General features: G+C 45.3%; 1 protein-coding gene across 1 annotated transcript in view; it reads right to left on the reverse strand.

Moving 5' to 3' along the window:
- The window catches only part of KCNK13 (potassium two pore domain channel subfamily K member 13), a 50,286-nt gene extending 47,122 nt beyond the window's left edge, over window positions 1-3,164 (reverse strand). Inside the window, exon 1 of the mRNA XM_033141298.1 lies at window positions 2,819-3,164. Within this exon, the coding sequence (XP_032997189.1) occupies window positions 2,819-3,164 (346 nt within the window). The remainder of the gene's footprint in view (window positions 1-2,818) is intronic.
- Window positions 3,165-10,173: the final 7,009 nt, after the last annotated feature.

Here is a 10,173-nt window from a genome sequence, read left to right on the forward strand (position 1 = left end):
TGCCTGGCCAAGAGCGTCAAAGAGCTGGCTTCCACGAGGAAAGTAGCCGGGTGTGGGTGGGTGTGAAGAGAACCCTGATGCAAACCGGAAAAGCATGGTTCGGAAATGAGTGTTGATGAGTCCTTACAAGCATTGGTCAACATCTCTCGCATGTGTGAAGCTGAATAGCAGCGCCATTTAGGAGCATAAGAAGGGCTGTAGCTCAGTGGTAGAGCACACACTTTGCATGGAAAAGGTTCCAAAGTTCAATTCCCGGCATCTCTAGGTGGAGCTAGAAAAAACCCCTGTCTGATACCCAGGAGAGCCTCTGCAAGTCAGTATCCCCGGTTATAAGCTAGATGGCCCAATGGCAGAGGTGTACTCAGGGTCCCTTGTGCCCTTGGCAAAGTGCTGTACTGGCATCCCTCCCGCCCGCTGAAAAAAAGAAGCAGGCAAGGTTGCCTGGATAGGAGGAACGTGCTCCCTGCCTAGAAGTCACTCCAGTGAGTCCTTTTGGCCCCTCCAGCAGCAGCTGCTTTTCCTGCTGAAGTTCCCTGCAGATTCCCTGAGCCGAGGGAGAAGGAGCTCCAGGTGTCTTGGGAGGACTCCCAACACATTGCTGCACCCCGCCTCAGGCCTACACCCCCTGGGTACACTTCTGCCCAATGGTCTAACATGGTATAAAGCAGTTTCTTAGATTCCTGCAGGATCAAAGGTCCAACCTAAGACGCTTCTTAGGAACTTACAAGCAGAACTTGAAGGCAAGCAGCCTCTCCCTGCTGTAGCAATTGGTGTTCAGTGGCATGCTGTCAGAAAGTTTATCCATCTTATATGAAACAGGGATAGGGAAACCCTGCAGCAGCAGCAGCACCCCATGTTATCAATTACAACTCCCATCAGCACCAGATAGCATGGGACAAATGGCCAGGGAAGATGGGAGCAGTAGTTCAGCGACACCAGAACAGCCACACATTCCCCATCCCCACTATATGAAGTTCATGAGTCCATTCTCCCAGTGCAGATCCTTATGCAGCCAAAATGGCACAATCCGTTCACAAGAGGGAGGTACCAGCTGGCTCAGGGAAACCCAGAATTTTGCAGAAGTAAGCTATAAATAATCTGTTTTTAGGACGGAAAACATAGGGGAGATATTTTAGGAAGGAAAACATAGGGGAGATATTGTTATGTTGTGAACATAGGGGAGATATTATACTATTGCTTTGAAAATAAACACTGCTAGATAAGAGGACGAACGTTTCTGTGAATTATTGCTGTGCTGCCTTGGCAGTCACACACAAGTTGATGCTGTGCTCAGACTCTGCTAATTACCAGGAGCTGCCAAGAATGGAGAGCAGAGCTGGCGGCTGAAGGAAGCCTGCCGGACCCTGGTAAACTCTACATATTGTGGAATATTCCATTTCAAAATATAACAGATATTTCAGTGAGGACTGAACATGCTCAATGGATATTGAATGCTAGTAGATTGCAGAGGGGAGAATGGAATATCCTGAAAAAGGGCAAGGCTGGCTGACTACAATTTGGAACAGGACCTCTCCAGATAGCAGGTCCCACTTTTCATCGCCAACAGCCATTGACAGGGCTTTCCCACATGAGTTTGTATAATTCACTTTCTATACTGAATCCAGCCATTAAGTAGGTTTTTACATTCATACCTCCCCTCAAATGCAGGAAAAGCAAAAGCGCTGTCAGTGTCGTGAGTGAAAAGGAGCCCCAACACACCAGCAGCCTAAGTGGGATGTCTCGAAGACATCACTTACGCACACCAGACTGTAAATAACCCAAGCTTTGAAAGAAAATGTGCGCTGTGCATGAAACAACCTGTGGAGCTCAATGTCAAAGTCAGAACTGCACAGCTGGAATACTTTAAAAGCCAATCTCATCTGCTAAATGCTATTATTAGAGACTTATCAGTTTGGTTAACGTCAAAGCTTGTTATATCATAACATAGCTCGCCAAGGAAAAATATTTTCAAATGCTTGGGATGGGAAATACATTTTGGAGGATTTATATCCTGGGTCTCTTCACATATGGTCTCAATAATATAAAACAATACAAAAATAAAATGTAGTTATAAACATCTGAACAAATCCATTTCTCATGTAACACACACACCCACACACACCCACACCAGACTCTGGGCAGCTGTACTAAAGTTCATGCATGAAGGCAAAATCAGAACCAGCAATGAAGACGGATCACACTCCCTGAAACGGCAACTTTAAATAGAGAAAATAAGGGTGCCATGTAGAAGGCACTTTCAACTTTGCCAAAAAAACAGTCATTGCTAATGTACAGTTAATAAAGGAACAAAGGAACTTGGTGGTACTTCAGGGAAATATTATAAAAAAGCAAAACATACAGCAGGTGAATGAGCCTAGAGAGAAGGAAGGAAGGAAGGAAGGAAGGAAGGAAGGAAGGAAGAGTTACTGGAAAACTGACTTGCATTGCCAATGCAGAGGCATTAAAATTGGACTTCCCAAAGTGAGCCTGACTTTGTCCTAGCGAGATGAAAGTGAGATGCTTTTCTAAGCACAAAATGTTCCATGTAGATATGACAATATAGCACAGGCATGTACTTCAGAGCATACCCAGTCCATCACGGCTTCCAACACTGAACAGTGAAACGCACATGTGCTTTTTACTCGCCCCCACCCCACCCTTCGTACATGACAGTGTTTTCTGATTTGGAAAAGTGCTCACAAGTAACCCAAGGCCTGAGAGAGATGCCCATTCTTGGTGATGGAGAAAGAGAAAAGGGAGAGGCAGGCAGAGAACAGGCGGGACCTTGCGCTCCCCGTCGCGGCTTTCTCCCACTTACCTATAGTGGAGACCACGGTGCTCACGAAATAAAAAGCCCCCGGGAAATCCCACCGAGGCAGCGTGTTGTTGATTCGGATGCCGGCCACGTAAGCGCCCTCGTACTCGCGCAGGAGCTCCTGCAGCTCGGCCGGCGTGAGGTTGAACCTGTGCGAGAAGTTCTCCAGCTTCTCCAGCCACTTCTCCTGCGCTTGCAGCTCCGTGGGCCGCTCGAGGGCGGAGAAGACGGCCGCGCCGCACAGCAGGTAAGAGACTATCAGGACGGCCAGGAGTGTAAAGCGGGCGTTGTCCTCGTTGAAGGCGTACAGGCCGGGCGCGGGGCAGCAGCACACCCCGCGGCACCCCATCGCCCCCCACCGCCCGACGGCGCGCCCTACCGGTGCGCCCCCCGGCGGCCCATCTCACTCGATCCTCCGCGGGCAACACGTCGGGTGGGCTGGCCGCCGGTTCCCAGCGCCTGGCGGCGGCGGCGGCAACGAACCACGCGATCCTCGACGGCGAGCGGAGCCCCAGGACTCGGCGAGGTGGCGACTGTTGCAGAGCAGGGCGCCGAAGCGAAAGGCCACGAGGGCATCGCAGGGGTCCCGTCCGTGGAGCCGGCGAGCCTACCTTGGATGGAGTTCAATGGTCACCCGAGGCAGAGACGGGTGGGTCGCTTGCTCCCAAGTAGTACAGCCCGCTCGCAGTCAAGGGCTCTTGCGGTTCCAGCCTCCGCTCCTCCGACCGTGGCGAAGTAGTTCTCATCGCGGACCGTCCGCCAGTTTCTTTTTCCGCCGGGATCTATAGTGCACGTGGCCCGGTTCGCTTTCCCCGGCTCGCGATTGAAAAAGCACGAACTCCGCCCAGAAGTTCAGCTTTCTTGGGAGTCGTCGTGCGCCCGGCGCCGAAGCCTGCTTTCTGCAGAGAGCCCTGCCAAACACGACGTGATTAAAAAGAACAAGGGAATGTTTCTCTGATCATGTGCAGAGCGCATTTTTCTCTCTCCAGCGAGTCAACGCGTCTTTTATTTGGTATCTGAGCCGCCACCGGTTTCACCCTCAATCCACGACGGGTTTGTTTTTTTTCCTCTTCCCCTCCTCCTGTGTTCCTCTCCAGCCCTCTAAGGCAGCCCCCAAGACCTTGCGCCGAGGTTTAAGGCAAGGGCAGCTCCGCCCTCCGACGCCGCTCTCCGAGCTCAGCCTTCCCAAGACCTTGAACTTGCGACCAACTCCTCTAAGGAAATGATCCGGGCGCGGGGCGTTGGCTGGGAAGAGCTTCGCCCCAGCCCCCTTTCGCCTTCCCACCTCTTCTACTTGAAAAGTCGGACGCCGAGCTCGTTGCTCTTCCAAGCGCGCAACGCTAGGGGCAGGCGAAGTGTGTTTGGGAAGAAAGCGGACCCCTTTCTCGCCCTGTTTGGACTCAGGCAGCGGCAGGGAGAGACTCCGGGGACTGACCGTGGTGCCGCGCGGTTGGATGGAGAAGATTGTTGCCTGTGCCATTTCACACCTGGCGAGGATGTTCCTATGGAGATGCCCAGACAAGCCCACCTCATGAGAAGAGAAGACTCCCTAGAAAAGACCCTGATGTTGGGAAAGATGGAGGGCACAAGGAGAAGGGGACGACAGAGGATGAGATGGTTGGACAGTGTTCTCGAAGCTACTAACATGAGTTTGGCCAAACTGCGAGAGGCAGTGAAGGATAGGCGTGCCTGGCGTGCTCTGGTCCATGGGGTCACGAAGAGTCGGACACGACTGAACGACTGAACAACAACAACAAGACAAGCCCAGGCAAGCAGGACTGTGCTACTCGCGGCCAGCCAGGCGCGATCTAGTCCCTGCTTTGCAGCCAGTCATCGCGGGCAAAACAAGGTTAGAGCAGGATCCTGTCTCTGCCTCCGCGCTGCTAGAGCCCCCGAGGTGACCAGCTTGTCTCTGGATCGGTCCTGATTCGGCCGAGAGAGAGATTTCTGCGTGGCGCCTTTGTTGCGCCCGAGCGGGTCTTTGAGTTGAGAGAGGCTGCAGGAGCAGGTGCCTTCAAGCCCATGTTTCTCTCCCCCAGTAAAGTCCCGGGATACTTCAGCCTCCCATCAGCTTGGAGGAGGAGGACTGCGATTCATTTAACGATGTAACAAATACAGTAGTTAGGCGGGAGACTGCTATATCCAGCCGCTGACACGCTCCGGTTTTAAAGCTCCCTAGCCTCTCTGCCTTCTGCCTGTCTCTGCTCGATGCGTTATTGCCATTTCCAGCCCAACTTTCCTCCAAGGGTCTCAAGGTGGCCTTCGTGCCCCCCCTTTTGCACTCACAACATGATAAACCTGGAAGCCAACCAATGATCCAGTAGCTCTTGCAACAACAACAAACAACAGCAACAACTTATTATCTATACACAGCCAAACTGACTGAGTTGCTCCAGCCATTCTGGGCAGCTTCCAACAGAATATAAAAACACAGCAAAACATCAGACCATTAAAAGCTTCCCCATGCAGGGCTGCCTTCAGAAAGTCATATAATTGTTTATCTCTTTGACATCTGACGGGAGGGCATTCCACAGGGCGGGTGCCACTACCGACAAGGCCCTCTGCCTGGTTCCCTGTCACTTCATTTTTCGCAGTGAGGGAACTGTCAGAAAGCCCTTGGAGCTGGACCTCAGTGAACAAGGGAAGTGGAGATGCTCCGTCAACTATGCAGGACCAAGGCCAGTTTACATATTCCATTACCCCTAATTTAGGAATGCAGGATATAATTTTGAATGCAGCCTTTTACACGCTCACTCTGTGCTGGATCCAAAGCTGTGACTAATGGAGAAATAAGATACAGTATTTGGTGGTTAATGCTGTAAGCTCCCCCCCCCCCAAAAAAACTGGGCAATCATATACTCATGGTGTATATATGTGCAAATAAAACCATATAGCCTAAAGACACCACAGTCTCCACTGGTCTTCATTCCAAGGAAAGCAAACCCTGGAAAAGCACTGGCACCCCTGGAGTCTCTCCCTATACACAGTATTTATTGTGGCATAAGCTTTTGTGGACTCGAGGCCACTCTTACCAGATGCACAAAATTGGTGGTGCTAGACTTTGAGGTCAAAGTGCAGGGACCCACCAAGTTTTTTTTTTTTTAAATTTTCAAAAACTTTTTATAGGAAGAGGGCAATGGGCCAAGCACATCCATGGCTGCGGATGCTCATTTTATTTTATTTTAAATACTTTTTTCCTGCAATGAAGTGTTGCTTATGCCATGTGTAGCACCAGGGCAGCAAGATGCAAAACCTCATTTGATCACTATAGTTATAATAGTCCTGTGATATTCTTGCAAACTGGTTTGTGGGTTGTTGCTATTGCTCTACAGATCAGGAATGTAGAAGCAGTTATAAAGCATAGAATGACAATGGAGAGGTAGGAGGAGAAAAATGTTAGCTGTGGGCTTTACAGCTAAAGAACACATCATGGCCTTATCAAGATCCTTTAGGCAGCTAAATCCAGGGAATAAAATTACCTAGCTGTTATCCTCAATTAGTAGCTCTATATGCACATGGGTGTAGAGAAAGGAATGTAAACAGTGAAGTTAAATGGGAGTGTGAAATGTGGAAAATAACAGCCTGGGACAATTATATTAAAGATTAAGTGTATGCAAAATAAGCAGTGACTATTCACAAAAGCAATGACTGGTAATTTAAGAATTATTTAGTAATGGGCGTGGTATAAATAATAAATTATTATTATTATTATTATTATTATTATTATTATTACACTTATAATTCTGCTTTGCTATCAGTCCACAAAAGGTGGTTTATAGACAAAAGTAATGCCTTGCATGCCATTATAAATGATACAAAAAGCAGCAGCGGCAGGGAGGGAATAAGCAAAATTCTGGTCCAAACTTTGCCATGAAGTTATGTTAACCATTATTCCAAATCTATCTTCCTCTGTTCTTCAGCATCCTGTTTGGAACACAGCATGTGTTGTGAGACTTTCCACAAATGTCAGCTGTCTGCAAAGTTGCAGGAATACAAAGCTTTTCAGGATTGCACATACAAACTTCCTGCTCCAGTATTTGGATGGTTGTTTTATATATATATATATATATATATATATATATATATATATATATATATATATATATATATATATATATATATAGAAATGGGATCAAAGATAGCTACGTTTAATAATATGAAATTCCTTTACATACCAGAAGAGGGGACTCATATTGTGAACATGGCCCACTACTGTATTTCCTCACCAGGGGATGGAAGAGCGGCGGATACATTTCAATAAATAAGAGTTTTAAAACATTGGACAGAATTCTCTGTTAGCAGAACTCCTGGTTACAAAATATTACCACCAGCACAAGGGGGTGGGTTTTTTTGCCAGCTTCACTCTGCAGCCCCTTGGGCCCCCTAGAAAGCTACTTCGGATGATGGGGTAACTGCTGCCACATCCAGATGAGTGGGGGAATACAAAAATTGTCTCCCTCCTGCCAGTAGATCATCTTGGCTGTGAGTCCTGGAAGACCTGCTCTCTACCTTGCAGGCCTTTCCCCACATGGCCTAGGAGGCTGGGGCCCTGACTGACTCCAACTACAAAAGCTGAGACTGCTTAACAGACTCTTACGTTGGGGTATTGTTTAGCGGGGGTTGTTGCTGTTTTACATATTATTTTGTATACAGTATTTATTTTAGATTTCATTATAATTTATGTGGAAAGTTTAATTTTGTTGTGTACAATTTATTGTTCATGACTACTTTTGTCATGTTTGTAATTATGTGTTATTTCTCGTTGTTAGCGGCTTTGAGCATGGTTTTAGCTATGAAAAGGCAGACAAACAAATAAAATTATTTATGTATGTACATCGAAAGCCCTTCCACAAACAGAAGAAGTCCTTTTGCTTTCAGAAGCAGTTATTTGGATCCAAGCTGTAATTTATTGTAAAAACAATAGATATTGGGAGAAATATAATTTAGAAGAGGAAGCAAAATGCTCAATGTACAGTTACTAGGCAACATCATTAGTAGTGGGAGATTGTCTATATACAATGCCACTACTACAGAGAACCTTAATTCTTTATGTCTACTCAGTCAAAGGGCTCAAATGGGAGGCAGTCTAATTACTGTTCATGACACTGAAAACAAAAGCAGAATAGCTGACATTATTCCTTGTTTAGTGCAATTTTTGTGAACATTCCTAAATTTTTATATGCATGTAACTGAAGTCAGAGGGTAGACCTATGCATTTTATTTTCAGCTATCAAGCTACATTAAGAAGTCCAAACATTACCATTGTTGGAAATAATGCATTGTTATGTACTGGTATATCTTTTCATAATATTTTCCTCAACAGAGTTCTTGATTACTGCAAGGCATTCATAAGTTCTATATTCTTGTTGTTTTGCATATTTGAGGCTTACCTGTTTTCACCAGGTAGGAAAGTACTTCTTGCATTCATTTCAGCTCCTTCATTTTAAAAAGGTTGAGTGAGAGGCTGTGATATATTAGACAAGGATATCCAGAATGCAATATGATAGGACTGAAAACCAGTGCCTATCTAGGTAACCCAACCATTATTCTTTAGAAAGCTTGAGGAGTACCCAAAATCTGATGGTCTATGTCCTGCTTCTGGACTTCCCATAAGCATCTGCTTGACTGTTAGGAAAAGACAGTGTTGGACTAGATAGGCCTTTGGCCTGATTCACCACATTTTATGTTCTTCTGCAGAGACCCACCTTCACAAAAGTGTTAGGTGTAAACACCATATACTTGAGGTATTAAGAGTAGAAACCCTACAATTTTCTCGATGAAGTAAATTTGTACTTTGCCTACACTACGCCATTCTGTCTCCAATTAACTAGAGCCAGAATGGAGATGGTACCATAATTTGTTTTCATTTCCAACAGCAAATTAGCTCTGAACAATTTTGTGGTTTGTTCCCAGGCATGAACAGCTTCCCAAAAATTGCATTCAAACTCAAGGCTCACTCATAAAACCAAACCAGTTTAAGACTGAACCAACCTATTGTTTCAATCCTAAAGATGCATGCTTTGAATTAAACCCTATTGGAATTGATGAGACTTGGCCTACAAAAACCACTCCTATTTCACTTCCCAGTATTTTTAAATCATCAGTTAAACCTGAAGCTCAGGGTCCACTTCAGTATCTCATCTCATAGTGAATGATTGGTTATTGCTTAGAAACCAGTGGATTATTTCTACAGTATTATACAACATCTGTCAACACAAGAACTCGGTTCTGTACATGTTTACACAAAAGTAACTGCCGGTTAGTTCAGTGGGTCTTATTTAGGAGTGGGCACTGAACAGGAGATGGTTGTCATTTTGTTTTTTTTTCCCTTTTTTATTTATAAATTTTATTTATTGTCTTGAAAAGATTACACCATATACAGACAGCACAATGAAGAAGCCTAAATTAACATTGCCTTCTACCAGTAAGAAATAATAACTGTTACAATAATGAAAATACATTCACTTCCTCCTTTAAACTTCTACTCTGGTTACATTATTATATTACATAAATATATATTCTATATTTTATTTCCCAAATTCTGCTTAACCCTCCCCTCCTCCCCACTGCTTTCCTTCACCCACGAGATCTTCCCGTCACAAAGTTGTTTCTAGTTGCTTTAATAAGATAAACTAACATAAAAACTTAATTAAAAAAAAGTCTATTGAGTTATAATTACTTCTTTTATCCAGTGTGGTGTAGTGGTTAAGAGTGGTAGACTTGTAATCTGGTGAACCGGGTTCACGTCTCCGCTCCTCCACATGCAGCTACTGGGTGACCTTGGGCTAGTCACACTCCTTTGAAGTCTCTCAGCCCCACTCACCTCACAGAGTGTTTGTTGTGGGGGAGGAAGGGAAAGGAGAATGTTAGCTGCTTTGAGACTCCTTCGGGTAGTGATAAAGCGGGATATCAAATCCAAACTCCTCTTCTTTTTACACTTAACTGCCTATTAAGAGTTCTGCTTTGACACCATCTTTCATGTATTCCCCTATGCATTCCCATTCTGTATGGATTTTTTTGTTAGAGCAGCCCGATTGATGCAGTCATTTTTGCCATCACGGCAAACTCACAGATCTTAACTTGCCATTCTGTCATTTGTGGTACTTTTTCTGTTTTCCAATATTTTGCCACTAGGATTCTTGCGGCTGCGGTTATATGCAGAAATATATTCCTTTTATCCTTGGGTATTAAGTATGACTCTGGTGTTTTGTTTTGTTTTTAAATAGAGCTCCTGAGGATATTTTTGATCTTCTCATGTATCCCATTCCAAAATTGTCTAACCACCTTACATCCCCACCTCATATGGTATAATGTCCCCACCTCTTTCTTGCATTTCCAACTAAACATGATGTCATTTT

Source organism: Lacerta agilis, chromosome 1 (genome assembly GCF_009819535.1).
Source record: "Lacerta agilis isolate rLacAgi1 chromosome 1, rLacAgi1.pri, whole genome shotgun sequence".
Classification (NCBI taxonomy): Eukaryota; Metazoa; Chordata; class Lepidosauria; order Squamata; family Lacertidae; genus Lacerta; species Lacerta agilis.